This window comes from Danio rerio, chromosome 16 (assembly GCF_052040795.2).
Source record: "Danio rerio strain M-AB ecotype USA chromosome 16, GRCz13ab, whole genome shotgun sequence".
In the NCBI taxonomy this organism is placed as follows: Eukaryota; Metazoa; Chordata; class Actinopteri; order Cypriniformes; family Danionidae; genus Danio; species Danio rerio.
In genome coordinates this window covers 16,923,759-16,941,236 of record NC_141036.1, presented here as the reverse complement: position 1 = coordinate 16,941,236, position 17,478 = coordinate 16,923,759, and the positions used below count along the sequence as shown (strand labels likewise).

Here is a 17,478-nt window from a genome sequence, read left to right as displayed (position 1 = left end):
CTAACTAACATCCTGTAGTATTGCTTGCTGATTAATCAGGAAAGCTTTTTGCCCAACAAAACGACAACAAATTTACACATACAATATGCATACTTATTGTAATTCTGTTGTTTACATAAAAACGTTTGTCTCTAAAACCATGCTGGGGTGTAATTAAATGAACAAAATTCATGAAATATCTTTCATCTTTTAATGTTTAAATCAATTTCTATAAATGTACTATTAATTTTACAGGTGTTCCAGGAAATTGAGCCACTTATCACTTCCTGTATTGATGGATATCATGTTTGCATCTTTGCTTACGGTCAGACAGGCTCTGGCAAAACATATACTATGGAGGTAACATATAAGCATTTGCAACTATATACCCAACATAACAACTTCATAGTCTTACACCGAATGATTGGTTTTCATCAATTACTCAATATAACTGCCTGGTCTCATTAACCATCCGTGTCCTGTCAGGGTACTGTTGAAAACCCCGGCATCAACCAACGGGCCCTTAAACACCTGTTCAATGAGATTGAGGAAAGAAAGGACATGTGGACATACACCGTCAGTGTCAGTTCAGTGGAAATTTACAACGAGGTCCTGAGGTATTCCACTTTTTAAATATATTTTTGCTAATTTAGTTAAAAAATGTTATAAGACTATACAAGTTGTTACTAAAGCTAAACAATAATTTAAATACAAACATTTGTGTAATGTAAAAAACATGTATGTTAATGCAAACCAAACCATTCATTTACTACAATGCAAAGCATATTCACAAATTTTGAATAGTTGTCAAATTTTGAATGTCCCATTCACCAAATTGCAAATTACTATTGTTTAAAGAGCAGGTATGACAACAGGAAAACAAAGCCAAATATAGAAATCCTATCCAGGATGTGTCCCATGAAAATGTCAACCTATTGTTTCAACAAATGATGATTTCTGCAACTGTATCGATGCTTATTTGTAGTGTAAGATGAGAGATGCATCTGATTATAAAAAAAAAACATTTGTTTAAGCATAAAATACAATGATAAGCTGAAGTGCAGAGTGATGTCATCAAAATATTGAAACCATGTTGTGAAAAATGAGAGATCTCTTGCTTCATTGTTTTAGTGGCACTCAGGTTTTAAAAAATCATCACAATTTGTTTTTGGAACGGGTGTTTATGCTGCATTCCAGACACAATCAGAAGTAGGAGTTTCACCAATGAAATGTCCCACTTCTGACCTCAATGCATTTCAGTCACTCCTGCATCACAAGCTATGTTTCCATCCAAAAATGTGAATTAACTTTATGCACAAAACTCTACTGCATAAGAGATGTGCGAATAAAGCAGCGTTTCTATCCAATGAGTCAAAGTAATTTCCTGACTAACTGGCACAAAATATCAACAGTAAAAACAGAATTTGGAGGAAACTGCTTGAATCTTTTCTTCATTTAATAAACGCCTCAGAAGGCAGTCCTGACACGCAGTGAACGCGCAGTGGCGTTTGAAGGCGTGAGGCGCAGAGCACAGACACTCTTGATTCTGAAGTTGATTACTAATAAACTACGGTTTAATAAAAAAACGGTTAAGGCGATTAAGAATGAACAAAAAAACATTTCAGATGTTTTACAGTGTGCTGGTTTATCCATTCACACACATTTTTATCATCACATGATCTCTTATAAAAAAATCACATGACCTTTTTTATTGCGCAACTGGATTTTGTGCGATTGTAGTGTTTCCATCTTCTTTTATTAAATACAAAGTTTATCCTACTCTGTTATGTGCATATGCACATCTTGGCGTTTCCATCAACCGGTTTTTATGCGCATATCCAAAATGCACATGAAAATAGGTGGATGGAAACGTAGCTACAGTTCCCCTTCGGTTGGGGAACTTCAGTGCCATAGAGTGGATTGATTGAAATCCACGAAATGGGAGGATTCGGTTCAGAAGCCGCTTGTCTGAAAGAGTATTGAACGGGCCAATGAATGCAATAAATTGGCAGCGTAAGCTTGCACAGGTGTACTTCATTGCCAACTATCCCAGCATATAAGCACACCTGGAGCGAGCAGACGCCATCCTTTTCGCTTCAGAGACTTTCTGAGTGAGTCGATGAGGGTTCCTCCTGCTGTGATCCAGCGATTCCGAGCGAACGAGAGCATTCTCCCGGTCCAGAGTGTGTACACGCAGCGGCAGACGGTCGAGCTGGGTTTCTCTCTTGCCTGGCGTTCTTTGGGTCCGGTCCTCCAGAGCGGTGCGTATAAAGTTGCAAACTTCACAGAAAGAGCAACACAGTCGTGCAGCTCGTCCTTTTCAGGACGGCGCTCCGACTGTGCGTTTCTGGATGCGGTGGTTTCCTGTCCTCGGATGATGGGCACGAGCACTGCGTTGCATGTCTGGGGGGTCCAGCATGTTAATGCGCTGCTCGCGGGCAGTTCATGTCGTCATTGCGATGCCATGACTGTTGCGCAATAAAGATCGCGGCTAGCCTTTGCAAAAGGGCGAACCACCCCAGTTGTCCCCTGCTCTGCAGCGGGCACTCGGGCAGATCTGAGGGTTTCAGCGAGAGATAATCCATCGCCCACGGGCCCGCGGACCTCCCGCTCCTCTAAGCGCTCCATCCAAGCTTCGGGCAGGGGAAGCGATCCGTCTAACAGATGGTAGCCCTTACGCCCGATGACACCGGAGACCAGACGTCCACCGCGGCATCGGAGGGTGGGCTTTCATTGTCCGATGATGATCCAGACCCGCTCGCCCCCTTCGGGCTGGTGAGCGCTGTCACTACGGATCCTGAAACGGACATGTTAGCCGTGCTTTCCCGGGCTGCTTCGGCCGTGGGTTGAAGATGGTTTATCCCCCAGCTCTGCGGCCGGACCGACTAGAGGGGCATTCCCTTCTTCCCGGAGGTGCACAGTAGGCTCACGCGGTCTTGTAAAGCACTTTTTTCTGCTCGCGCTGCGTGTCCCTCCACCCTAACCACTCTTGACGGTGGAACAGCCAGGGGGTATGTGGCGATTCCTCAGGTTGAATGCGCGATGGCGGTAAATCCGCGCGGCGCCTCTTCTTGGCGGCGTCCGCCTCGTCTCCCATCCAAAGCCTGTAAGTTATCTACCTCCCTCGGAGCTAGAGCTTACATAGCTGCGGGCCAGGCTGCTTCCGCCTTGCATGCAATAGCCACCTACCAGCGCTACCTAGCGCAGGCGCTGGCCGAGCTGCACGAGGGTGGGTCCAACCCAGGCTTACGAGCTTCGCACCGCCACCGACTTAGCTCTTCGGACTACTGAGTCCGCTGCGTGTGCGTTGGGGAGGACGATGTCCACATTAGTGATCCAGGAGCGCCACCCCTGGCTGATATGCGCGAAGTCGACAAAGTACGCTTTCTTGACTTTCCCCATATCCCAAGCCATGTTCGGCGACACTGTCTGTGAATTCACCCAGGAATTCAAGGCGGTGAGAGAGCAGTTGATGGGTGATGTCTTATCGGCGGTCCGTAGCCCACTTCGCCCGCCGTGCCATTCATACCTGCTCCTCGCCGAAGGCGCCCGCCTACGAGAGCTGCTCCGCCCCCGCACACGCCTCTGGCGAAGTGAGCGCGTCGGGCACCTCGGAAGCAGGCAGCCCCCCTGCCCAGAACGCCGCTAAGTCTGGCAACGGACCGCGAAGCGTCCCTGGAGAGAAGAGGGAACTTGCTCTTTCCCCGCTGGAGGGCGGGGCCCCATTTCACAACGGCACTTTTTACTGCCATGAAAACATTATGAAAGGGCACTTTCCACTTCCCCGGATGTGACAGCCCGAAATCTGCCAGTCTGGGACGCTATGCTTTCTAGCTTTCAGATTCGGTGCGTTTCGCCAGTGGCTCACGAGCGCTGGGAGGACGGTCTCCTTTCTCCCACCCCTCGAGCCTCCCCTCCGGAGCTCGGGTTCGGAGTGAGAGCAAATATCTCACCTCCAGCTTTTCCGTGTGACCCGCGAGCTTCCCGGATCAGCACACCCACTCCGCGCTGCCCCACTGCTGGTACGTCAGCGATTGTAGCGATGAGTCCATTAGCGGGAGCTCTGCCTGCCTGGTTAGCGCGGGCCAGCTCTTCGCGGTGGCTCATACGCACAATCAGACTCGGCTATGCGATTCAGTTCGCGAAACAGCTCCCCAAGTCGCGGGTGTGTATTCACCAGGGTCAGCCCCCTGTCCGCCCTTGTCTTGCAAGAGGAGATTGCTGTCCTTCTGGCGAAGGATGCAATCGAGCCGAACCCTCCAGCCGAGATGGAGAGCGGGTTTTACAGCCCACACTTCATCGTGCCCAAAAAGAGTGGTGGGTCACGGCCAATCCTAGATCTGCGCGTTTTGAACCGCTGCCTGCACAAGCTGCCGTTCAGAATGCTCACGCAGAAGCGCATCCTCCGGTGCGTTCGTCCTCTGGGTTGGTCTGCAGCATTAGACCTGATGGACGCGTATTTCCATGTCTCCACTCTTCCTCGCCACCGTCAGTTTCTGCGGTTTGCGTTTGAAGGTCGAGCTTGGCAATACAAAGCCCTCCCCTTCGGGCTCTCTCTGTCTCCGCGGGTCCTCACCAAGCCCGCGGAGGGTGCCTCAGCGCCCCTTCGGCTCGCGGGCATCTGCATACTCGATTTCTTTATGACTGGCTGATTTTTGCCCTCTCTCGGAGCAATTGATTATGCACAGAGACAAAGTGCTCTGGCACTTCCACCTGTGGGGGTTTCAGGTCAACCGAGAAAAGAGCAAACTCACCCCCGTGCAGAGGATCTCTTCTCTCGGGCTGGAGCTGGACTCGGTCACCATGGCAGCGCGCCTCTCCGGAGAGCGCGCTCAGCTGATGCTGTACTGTCTGAGAGAGCTCGACAGTAAAATAGTGGTCCCACTGAAACTATTTCAGAGGCTCCTGGGGCATATGGCATCCGCAGCCGCTTCATGCCACTCGGATTATTCTATATGAGACCACTTCAGCACTGGCTTCACGATCGAGTCCCCAGACGCGCATGGCACGCGCGCACACCAAGTCTCTGTTACTGCGCTGTGTCGCCGCGCCCTCAGCCCTTGGAGCGACCCCTCGTTCCTACAGGCCTGGGTGTCTCTAGAACAGGCGTCCAGTCTTGTTGTTGTTTCAGCAGACGCTTCCAACACGGGCTGGGGGGCTGTGCGTTGCGGGCATGCGGCTGCGGACCTGTGGAAAGGTTATGCATTGGCATATCGCCTGGAGCTGTTGGCAGTGTTCCTCGCTCTCCACCGTTTTTTTCCGGTGCTGGAGCGGCAACACGTGCTGGTCAGGACGGACAGTACGGCGGCGGTGGCGTATATCAGCCGTATGGGGGGTATGCGCTCTCGCCGCATGTCTCAGCTCGCCCGCCGTCTGCTCCTCTGGAGTCATCCGCGGCTGAAATCGCTGCACGCCATTCATATTCAGGCAAGCTCAACCGTGCAGCCGATGCGCTCTCACGGCAGCCTTACGTCCTGGAGAATGGAGACTCCACCCCGAGTCTGTTCAGCTGATATGGGCGCGATTTGGGGAAGCCCAGATCGATCTGTTGCTTCCCCCGAGATCGCTCATTGCCAGTTGTTCTTTCCCTGACCGAGTGCTCTCGGCACGGATGCACTGGCTTACAGCTGGCCTCGGGGCAAATACGCGTTTCCCCCAGTGAGCCTGCTCGCGCAGTTACTGTGCAAGGTCAGGGAGGACGAGGAACAGGTTGCTAGTTGCACCCCTCTGGCTCAACCGGACCTGGATGTCAGAGCTCTCCCTCGCGATAGCCCTCCCCTGGCAGTCCCTTCGAGAGAGCACCTACTCTCTCAGGGACAGGGCACCACCTGGCACCCTCGCCGATCTTTGGAGGTCATTAGACGCGAGGAAGACTTAGGTAACCTCCGATTGCGGTGGCTAATACCGTCACTCGGGCTAGAGCCCCCTCCCCGAGCGCGCCTATGCCCTGAAGTGGAGTCTATTCACTGAATGGTGTGTCTCTCGCTAAGAAGACCCCCGTAATTTGCCAGATCAGCGTTGTGCTTTCTTTACGCCGAGAGTAGCTGGAGAGCAGGCTGTCGCCCTCCACACTCAAGGTTACGTGGCTGCCATCTACGCTCTCATAACGCGGTGGCTGGCAGCACCGTGGGAACGCATAACCTCATCATCCGGTTCCTCAGGGGCGCTAAGCGAATTAATCCAACTCGCCCCCCTCTCATGCCCTCTTAGGATCTCGCCCTCGCTACACAAGCCGCGTCAGATCCCTTCGATCGTCGACTCAGTATCTTTCTGTCCCTGAAGACAGCTCTGCTGGTCGCGTTGATATCGATTAGAGGGTCGGGGACCCGGAGGCATTTTTCGGTCAGTGACTCGTGCCTGTAATTGGGCTGGCTTTCTCTCATGTCCTGAGACCCCGCCCGCGATATGTGCCCAAGGTTCCTACCACTCCGTTTTAATACGAGGTAGTGAGCCTGCAAGCGCTGCCCTCGGAGGAGGCAGACCCAGACCTTCTTTATTGTCCATCTCGCGTTTTGCGTATTATCCGGACTGCACGCAGAGTTTAGATCATCTGAGCAGCTCTTCGTCTGTTATAGCGGTCGGCAGCAGGGAAGTGCCGTACCGAAATAAGTTCCCACTAGATTGTGGATGCCTTTCTTTCACTATCAGAGCCGAGATGAGCCGCGTCCCCCGAGAGCGCGTGCGCACTCCACTCGGAGCTTCGCATCCTCTCGAGCGCGCGCACGCGGCGCCCCTCTAACAGACATCTGTAGAGCTGCGTGCTGGGTGACACCCAACACATTTGCAAGGTTTTACAATCTGCGAGTGGAGCCGGTTTCCTCAAGGGTATTAGGTAACCCTTGGTGATTGAGGAAACAATTCGGTAGGGTGTTGAAACACGCTTGCTGCGCCATTCTCCCTAACACGGAGGTACGTGCGCCTTTTTATCTGTCAGTAAAGTTCCCCGTCAGGTGAGCCCTGCAGATTCCTCCGTGGCCCTCAGCACTGACTCAGCGGAGGAGTCACTTGCTGGCCCACTACGTTGTAGGTCTGCCCGCTGGTCAGCCCGTGTTTTGGGTAAAGGTGCCTGCTATGCGTGATCCCCACTAGGCGATCCCATATGCTTATTCCGCCACGGTTAAGTCCCCCCCCCCTAGGCGGACCCGTGTCTTCCCTCCCAGCTAACCACTCTTTTGCTATGCGTACTCCCCCTTTTTAGGGCTAGTCCATATGTAAATTCTGCCATCTATCCCCCCTTGGGTAACAGATGGCCTCCGCAGCGTCCTCCCTATCGGGATTGCACGCTTCCCAACGTACTGTCGTATTTTCCTAGAATTATCTAGATGCTCACGACTTCCCAAAAATATATCTAAATCCGTAAAACTTCTGTTGAAGTAGGATAAATTAGGGCCAGGGACACGTTGGAGGACCGAGCATCCCATGATGTGGGTGCGTCACGCTCGCTTGACAATCCCCTCATCGGGGGCGTTGGTAAGGTGCAGTCATTATGGCGCTTTCCATACTTCTCCCATTTCGTGGATTTCAATCTATCCACTCTATGGCACTGAAGTTCCCCAACCGAAGGGGAACGTTCGAGGTTACAGAAGTAACCCTTCGTTCCCCGAGGAGGGGAACGGAAGTGCCATACTCTGTCGCCATAATGACTGTCCCTTAGCTGTTTGAAAGTCTCTTCAGCTTAAAAGGATGGCGTCTGCTCGCTCCAGGTGTGCTTATATGCTGGGATAATTGGCAATGAAGTACACCTGTGCAAGCTTACGCTGCCAATTTATTGCATTCATTGGCCTGTTCAATACTCTTTCAGACAAGCGGCTTCTGAACCGAATCCTCCCATTTCGTGGATTTCAATCAATCCACTCTATGGCACTTCCGTTCCCCTCCTCGGGGAACGAAGGGTTACTTCTGTAACCTCGAACGTTACATATTCACCATGTGAGATGTGAATATTTCATAACATTTCGGGCCATATCATACACCCGGCGCAATGCGCGACGCAATTGTTGTTTGCTAATTTCAGCTCGGTGCAAGAGTCGTTTTGACGTTTTGCACAACGCTGATTACATAGCAAATGCATTTGCGCACATATGTGCGACCATAGGCATATTGGTCTAAAAAGAGAGGCGTGTTAAGGCGCATTGCTGGCACGTTGCTATTTTGAGGAACTTAAATAGATGGTTCAATAGCCCAGAACAAAGCCAGCGCAGATCGCGTTTGTTGTGCGCCTCGCTTAAACATTGCTTAATACAAACAGGATGTACAGCAATACGCAAATATCTTTACAAATGAAAAAGAATTAAAGGATTATTACAAAAATTATTATTTTCTAGCCTACATAAATATAAAAACCATACTTTCATGCCTTCTTCATCTCAGGGGGCTTTTTCCAGTTTATTCATGACAATTTGCTTTTGTATAATGTTATTATTATTAGCAGTATTATTTATTATATGCATATTTACATTTGTTTTATTAAAAACAAGCTTAGATTTGTCCAACTGTCAGGTTTTAGACCATATGGGGCACAGCATGTGTTTCTGCTGTGTTTTTTGTTAATTAATTTGTTTGCTGAAGTTTGAAATAATTTGAAATAATTTTTGTACTTTACAAACAAAATTATTTATTTATAGGATAAAGAAAATCTGTGCGTACAACACTTATAAGAATGAAAGCAAAAGTAAACAATGAGGAGGCTCAGCTCTCATTCTCACGCTGTAGATGCTTTGTTTAACTGTTTTCTATCAAGTGTTCAGTTTTTACACTTACAAAGTCCACCATGTAAATAGCAAATGCGCTATGGCGCGGCACAACTGACTCCTAAAGGGAATGGGAGATGATAGTCTGATTGGTTTATTCTCAAAACACACCTATAACTCATTAAGAGAATAAGCTCAACACTGTTAGACCATCCGCCACAGCGCAAAGTGGATTTTTCTGTCCTTAACATAGCAAAAGTGGATTCTGACATGCCCTTATTGCGTTTGCGCATGGATGGTCAAAATAGGGCCCTTCATGTTATTGTGCCAATTATGGCTAAAACTAGAAACTAAAATGCTAGCTGTCTTTCGACAACAACTAACAAAACACAAGAAGACCATAATATGTTGCACTATAAAACTCCAAGGCCATGGTGCTCCACCGGAAAAAGATGTTTTGCAATCTCCAGGTTGGAGCAAACTTCTTACCCCAGGTGGGGGAGTTCAAGTATCTTGGGGTTTAGTTCACGAGTGAGGAACGGATGGAACATGAGATTGGCAGGTGGATTGGTTGAGTGAAGCAGTAATGCGGTCGATGTACCAGTCCATTGTGGTAAAGAAGGAGCTGAGCCAAAAGAAGCTCTTGATATGCCGGTCAATCTACATTCATACTCTCACCTGTGGTCATGAGCTTAAGGTCATGACCGAAAGGACAACATCTTGAATACAAGCGGCCGAAATGAGTTTCTTTCGCAGGGTGGCAGGGCGCACACTTAAAGATAGGGTAAGAAGCTCTAGCCTCCGAGAGGAGCTTGGAGTAGAGCCGCTGTTTCTCCACATCGAGAGAAGTCAGCTGAAGTGGCTCAGGCATCTGTTTCGGATGCCTCTTGGACACTAACCTAGGGAGGTTTTCCAGGCATGTCCCACCAGGAAGAGATCTGCGAGAAGATCCAGGACATGCTGAAGAGATTATGTCTCTCAGCTGGCCTGGGAAAGCCTCAGGATCCACCCGGAGAAGCAGAAGGAAGTGTCTAGGAAGAGGGTAGTCTGGGGTTCTCTCCTGCTGCCCCTGCAACCCGGACCCATAAAAGCAGATGAAAATGAATGAATGAATTATAAAGCCATTTCAGAAATTGCCTTTTTGTAGGGTTCCCACTCATTTTCTGCTCTAAACATACTTCTTTTATGTTTCACAAAAGGTAGCTTCACACTAATCTCACTTTTGCAGAACTAGTCGCTATTTGTCAAGAAATCTACTCTGAGTTAACAGGTCGGATGTCCAACTTTTAAAGGTGTTCTAGACATAATTTCCTAGAAGGAAAGCAGAAACACCTCCAATTCTGTGTTGTCTGGAATGCAGCATTAATCCTCCTGCAGGAGGGCCAACATAAAGCAGAGTTAAGGTACAACCAGCTTTAATATTCTAACTGCTTGTAATTTTCTAGTGAGCAAAAAGATCACAATTAGCTGGTTCAGGTGTTATTGATGACACCCTTGCTTTAAAAGATGAATGAACGTCTCATGAAAGTCTTGAAACAACATGAGAGAGAGTGAACAATACTGATTGTTTTCATTTTTGAGTACATTGTTGTCTCACATCTATTGTTATATGAGTAATATATTTGTGGTTGCTTGCATCAGAGATCTACTTAGTAAGGATGGGGAGAAGCTTGACATCAAGATCAACCCTGATGGGACAGGTCAGCTCCATGTTCCAGGACTCAGGGTCTTAGAGGTCAAAAACTTCCAGCATATCAAAAAAGTGAGTCCCAAGGTGACATCGTTCCAGAAACAGCTGACTGAATAAAATCCATTCTCTCCAATCATGTTTGTTCTTTCTTTCAGATTTTGGCCATAGCTCGAAAGAACAGGATTACATTTGGAACACAAATGAACCAGCACAGCTCTCGATCACATGCCTTGCTCACGGTGACTGTGCTGGGTACAGACCTCGCCAGTGGTGCAAAAACCACCGGTCAGTCCCAATGATTCTTGATATTTAGGATGCATAAAGCCCAGCTGAAATAAAGCGATTTGAAATAATCCTATATGATTGTAGCTTGTCAGGCTGTACAAACATGATTCTCGTGTCAGACTGTAATGTCCTACTGAACAATAATTAATGCATAGACAACACAGACATGAAAGAAAACTCATCTGGAGTTTGACATCATCCATCCATGACATGTGAACAGTGTTGATGAATATGTCAAACCAATGAAGTAAACCAAAGAGTACAGATTTTAGCCAAGGATTAGAGGAATCGTTTAAGATTTTTAGGAATTTGTCTCCGGTGTCACCTCACAGCAACAAGGTCACTGATTCAAATCTCCAACTGGGCCAAGTGTCATTACTGTTCTCATGTTTGCGTAGGTTTCTTTCGGGTGCTCTAGTTTCCCTCAAAGCCCAAAGACATGCAGTATGGGTGAACTGGATAAACTAAATTGACCCTATTGTATAAGTGTGTGATTGAGAGTGTGTGGGTAATTCCCAGCACTGAAGTTCACAAGTTAAGATACTCTCAGTGCTGGGTTGCGGCTGGAAGGGTGTTTATTGTGTGGAACATATGCCAAATAGTTGGTGGTTGATTCCCCTGTGGCGAGCCTTAATAGATTAGGGACTAGGTCAAAGGAATGAGAGTGAGGAATTTGTGTTAGATGACCAAATCTTGCCTAAAATCGCAGTGTCTGCTGGGCAAATTCAAGACTTAATGACTAAATAAAAAACGAATAAAAAACTTAATGACAATTCTTGACTTCTTCTCTGCAGGCAAGCTGAATCTGGTAGACCTGGCTGGTTCTGAGAGGGTGTGGAAGTCTGGAGCAGAGGGGGAGAGACTGAAGGAAGCCCAGAATATTAATCGCTCACTGCTAGCTCTAGGTGATGTGATCCAGGCCCTGAAGGCCCACCAGACTCACATACCATTCAGGAACTCACGACTCACCTACCTGCTACAGGACTCGCTGGGAAAAGGCAACAAAACTGCCATGGTTGTTCAGGTAACAAAGATTTACCAAGACTTAGCTAACACTGTGGTGCTAACCCCATTTCATAATGACACATGTGAAATGCTGCCCATGGTTTGAGCCAAGGTACATTTGATCAGAATATACTCACAGTAAAGCCCATTGCACACTGAATCCAAAATCTTTGCATGTTAAAAAATAATGTCAACCTTGATCACATTTACACACTGCTTTCAAAATCTGATTGAGTTAGATTTCTTTGTTTTGTTAAAATTTTCACGTGCAAAAAAATGCATTTTGAGGGGTGTTTTGACAGTTTACAGCCACCATACAACCAAATCCCAAAAAATCTAATTCTGTCACCTGGAGCACAGAGCACCTTATGACAAACAATGTGTGTAATATAAAGACAGAATGTGGCCGATAGTTGAGAATTTCTGCTGTAGCCTACTGTATGTTGATTTCAGTAGCTATGTTTCCATCCAAAAATGCGAATGAACTTCATGCGCAAAACTGGATTATCGCATAAAAGACGTGCAAATAAAGCAGCATTTCTATCCGAATCAAAGCAAACAAAATCGTCACTTCCTGATTAACTGGCGCCAAATACCAACAGTAAAAACTGAATTAGCTGTGGTAGAAGAAGCTGCATCAATATTTTCTTCATCTAACAAATCACTTGCACCTCAGAGAGCAATCCTGACATGCAGTAAACGCATGGTGGCGTTTGAAGAGGTCAGACGCGGAGCACAGATGCTTTTGTTCTGGAGGTCAATAATAAAATAATAACACTAATACTTAAACAGTAAGGCGTTTTATAATGACCAAAACCTAATGACCTTTTTTATGTGCATGCTGGAGTTGGTGCGATAAAAGTGTTTCCATCGCAGTTCATGCACATCTTTTCTTATCGAATAAAAAGTTTGTCCCACTCATGTGTTTTTTTTATGCGCATTTTCAAAATGTATGCGCATCATGGCGTTTTCATCAACCATTTTTTATGCGCATATGCAAAATGCGCATAAAAATAGGTAGATGGAAACATAGCTAGTGCAAGCAACGCACCTTTCCCATGCGGCAGTTTGGCCATTTTGTGTGTGTTTGTGCATACCATTAACTGCCAGTCTCTGTGCTGGATGAATTTGTTCATAGAAATTGTGTCATGTGACTGCAGTATGCCAAGCAAAGAATTAAACTGCCACAGATTTTTTTCAAATAAACAATTCCTGAAATTAATTTGGCGTCACGGTGGCTCAGTGGTAAACACTGTCGTCCCAGCTGGGCCAGTTGGCATTTCTGTGTAGAGCTTGCATGTTCACCAAGTGTTCGCGTGCTCCGGTTTCCCCCCAATCCAAAGATTTGAATAAAATAAATTGGCCATAGTGTATGAGTGTGAGAGTTTATGGGTTTTCCCATTGGGTTGCGGCTTAAATGGCATCCGCTGTGTAAACATATGGCGGAATATTTGGCAGTTAATAATTGATAAATAAGGGACTAAGCCGAATGATAATCCCGCACAGCTCGTTGATAAGGTCTTGGATAAACACATTTCCTTTTTCTTTTTTGAAGAAAGGAAAACAATATCACATTTTGAATCGATTTTGAACGTTGTGATTTTATTTATTTTTCTAAAGATTAATTAATCTAGTGTGCAATGTTTCTGAATGACAGATTTTTCAAGTATGAATACAAAAATAAGTAAATGAAAATTTTGGAGTTTGATGTGGAAAGACCTTAATACTTCACCTCCATTTATTTTGACATGATGCCTACAAAGTGCAGATATCCCACACCGTGTAATAACTAATTTCAGGAAGTTAGCACCCCTTCAACCCTCTGCTAAAGTAATGTAGTTTGACAAGAAAGGAGGTTAGTGTCAGTCCATAAAATGCTTAATGAAGGATTGCTCCATTTTCAAAATGAAAATTTCCTCATCATCAAAGATGGTGATTTCTTTCTTTGCAGACAATAGCTGCTCCAATGACCTAATTATTTATGTATTATTGTATTATATATTTTGGAATATCGCTTTAAAAAATGCTTAATGGAAGAACCAAGAAGTGTATAAATTTAGAAAATTCCCATAAGTAGGAAAGACTTTTTTTCCAGTAATCAAAAATGTACATAAACTATGATGAAAACACATTCCAGAATGTGCATATGAGATTAGATATTTTATATGTAATAACAAAAACAGGTGCAATGAGGTGCCATTAATGAACAAACCAGCAGCCTCACCACATACAACAGCATCTAAATTGATGACAAACAACAAAGTATAACAACATAGTTTGTTATTACCTCCCAGAACTGTCTTGAGCAGTTGTGCACTCGTTGCATTTCATGAACTAATTATATAAGAAAAAAGACCCACAGGGACTTCTCTTACTGCAGCAAATCCTAGTTTCCATTATGATATTTGGCTCTGCATATTAGGAGGTAATAATTCTGTTCTCTTTAACTCATTGGATGGTAACAGTGCTTATTTAGAGATGTTTCACGTAATATGCCAATTTTGTGCTTAAGTGTAATTTGCATCTTTGGAAGCTAGTATTTGATCAGAACTTTTTTTTTTTTTTATATATTTAGGAAGAGGATTGTGCAATCCTGTAATAACCAAAGCTTTGTTTCTCTGTGTACTAACAAAACAAATGTGATCTTGAGTTTGGTGGAGCCAGCCATTTTAGCCAGATTGTTTCTCGTTATGTAAAATATCTGTTTAGAACATTTTTTTCAAGTGAACCAAGACCTCCAAACCACCATATAAATGTTAATCTTTCTATAAAGCTAATGAAAAAACGAAGCTCATGTAGTTTATCTTCTTTAGGTTTCGTCTCTTGAAAGCAATGTTGGAGAGACCCTGTGCTCGCTCAAATTTGCCCAGCGAGTATGCAAGGTGGAGCTCGGTCCTGCCGCACGGAAAATCGAGACAGGAGGTCATAATGAAAGCAAAAGTTAATGCAAACCATCAACCCTCACACGGATCCACAGGCCCAGTCAATGGACGAGCCTTGCACTTTTCAACCTGTGGTCAAAGCTTCCAATCCAACTCAAGGGCTACATTTCTAGAAACGTCTATGACTCCACATGAAGAGTTCCAGTTTCTTCCTGCTACCTAGCAATGGCATTTCTCCGCCAGCAGAAGTGCATGTCAAAAGCCCCTTTCACACATACAGACCTTTCCGGAAAATTACCGGCAATTTTCCGGAAAGGTTGTATGTGTGAACAGGTCCTTTTTGAAAATACCGGTAAATTCGTTCTGGCTATTTTCCGGAAAGAGAAGTTGTAACATTACCGGCAATTTGCCGGAATGCTGCGCTGTGTGAACGCAGAAGGAAGATTTCCGGAATAAGCGTGTGCACGTCTAGAACGTGCTGACGTAAGACGTCTGCTTTAGCCAATCAGAACAGTCAGACGCATTTACGTCCGCGCGGTTTATGAGAATTAAAGCCTTTGAATATTTTCCCAGACACATTTAGCTGCTAGAAGTTAGTCAAATCACGTTTATATGTTCTTCTTAATGCCAACTGTGTAAATGATCATCGATGAGATGCTTATGATAAGCCGTTGTTTGTTTACCTTCAAGCTTTGCGTGTGCCCATGAAACAGCCTGTGAGCGCCTGCACACGCACATATTATGAACATCTCGAAATGCGAAAGTGATCCTGCGAAAGTTGTTTACAATATTGATCATCCACAGAGTTTGTAATTTAGTCAAATGTTTACAAATACAAGCGCAGCCGTTTAAAGCTCATTTGTGGTGAATGATGTCAGAATTTACCGGTATTTTGGAATGGATGTGTGAATGCTCTTTTCCGGAAAAATTCCGTAACGTCCTCGCCTGTGTGAACAGCGCTTTTTTCAATATACCGGTAAAGTCGTTCCGTAAATTTTCCGGATATTTACCGGTATCACTGTGTGAAAGGGGCTATTGTCTCACCAACATCAATATCAAGACAAGCTGTCCTTCAGTTAAAAATATGACTGACTGAAAATTCTTCACAAGGAAGCAGTGGTGCGGATATTTCAGATAATCTTTCATAAAACAATGTTTTGGAGTCGCAACACAAGAGACCACAGTATCTAAATTGTGTAAACGCTTGAAATTTCTAATGATAATCACTCAAAGAAAAGCTATTTGGTATAATATATAGCCTAGGAAGTAATGGTCAAGTGTTACTGTGTATGACTGGTGTGGACTTCCATAATCATGTTGTATTACGTGTAGAAGCAGCCAATATGTCTTTGTTCACCGCACAAAGTGGTGGTATTTGAAATACAGGCTAATAACCAGAAGGTCAGTTTAATGATGATTCACGAATGGTTCTTGATTTATGAGCCCTGCTCTGTCGCTGAAAGGTAAAGGAAGTCAGGATTTGGAAAAGCAAGCATCTGCTAAAGATGAGAATGTATGTAACTACAGCTCATGATACTATGTGCAATAGCACCTCTTAGTGGTGGACATCTTTGGAAGAAACCACATTGGAGAAAATGTTACTAGTCTTAACATTAATACACATTCATTATTAATTCTAAATTAACAACCATCAAGATATTTAAAATTACTTCTCTCTCTATATATATATACACACATGTGCAAGTAAGAGATGTTTAGGATAAAAATAAGTTTACTGTAAATTGTCATTGTTGTTTAGTCATGTTAGTTATAGCCATGTTACAGTGGGAGGATGAGGAATGCACTTTATCGCTGAAGACTTGTGCTGCCCATACAACTTGTCTTTTAACCAAAACCAGAGGAGGTCTAGTAATTTGTTTCTGAAAGTTAGAAAATATTTAAAGGGATAGTTCACCCAAAACTGAAAATAATAGTATAGAAGTCAATAATTACAGGTTGTCAGCTTTCTTCTAAATAGCTTTTGTGTTCAGCAGAGGAAAGAAACTTGAAAAGGTTTGGAATAAACACTACCAGTCAGAAGTTGAGAATCAGTAAGATAATGTTTGATTTTTTTCAAGGCAATTCTACTAACCAATGCTGCATTTATACAATTAAACAATACAGTAAAACTGTTCAATTTTGAAATAATATTACGATTTTGAAAAACTGTTTTTTTATATTGAATGTAACTTCAAATTTAAATTATTCATGTGATTTTAAGCTGAATTTCATCATCAATGCTCCAGTCCTCTGTGTCACATGATCCTTCAGAAATTATTAAAATATGCTGATTTTCTGCAGATATTTTCGCTATGATGATTGCTCTATTCTGATCAGTTATTTCTGAAACTGAAATTTTTCAGCAAATTTTAAATGCAGAAAAAGTTTTATCTTGCTTCTTAGTATCATGGAAACTGTAATACATTTTACTTTTATGATTAGGTGACAGAAAGTAACAAATCAAAAGTTACTTTCACTCTTAAGCAATTTTTTGTAATAAAAATTAATACTTTCCTCATGTTACATTTGAATGTTATTGTATAAACAGTTATTGTATCGTCAACAACTACAATAATTATAATAAGGGAGGCGTCTTCTTGAACAGATCATAATAATATAAAAAACTATGTGACTGAAGTTTAACCATGCTTAAAATTCAGATTTGAACCACAAAAATTAATTACGTGTTAACTCCATTCAATAAAACAAGTTATTTATCATATTGCAATAATATTTCACCTTTTACTGTATTTTTTAATTTATTAATGCAGCCTTTGTGAGCAAAATAAGCTTATTCTTGAAAATCTTACTCATTCCACACGTATCATGGGTGGTGTACATTATAAAAAAAAAAAAGGTTAATACTGAATTAAATTCAATTTTCCTCTAAACTTTCCTTTAAGCAAAAACGTGTTTGATTGTGTTGATTATTTGGGGTCAAGCAAGT

At 44.2% G+C, this 17,478-nt stretch overlaps 1 protein-coding gene across 1 annotated transcript in view; it reads left to right on the top strand.

Annotated features, from left to right (window-relative positions):
* Positions 1-14,878, top strand: part of si:ch211-257p13.3 — a 46,408-nt gene extending 31,530 nt beyond the window's left edge. The window contains exons 15-20 of the mRNA XM_087286756.1: positions 235-339; positions 466-596; positions 10,311-10,431; positions 10,515-10,644; positions 11,439-11,668; positions 14,463-14,878. Coding sequence (XP_087142882.1) covers positions 235-339; positions 466-596; positions 10,311-10,431; positions 10,515-10,644; positions 11,439-11,668; positions 14,463-14,594 — 849 coding nt within the window. The 3' untranslated portion in view covers positions 14,595-14,878. The remainder of the gene's footprint in view (positions 1-234; positions 340-465; positions 597-10,310; positions 10,432-10,514; positions 10,645-11,438; positions 11,669-14,462) is intronic.
* Positions 14,879-17,478: the final 2,600 nt, after the last annotated feature.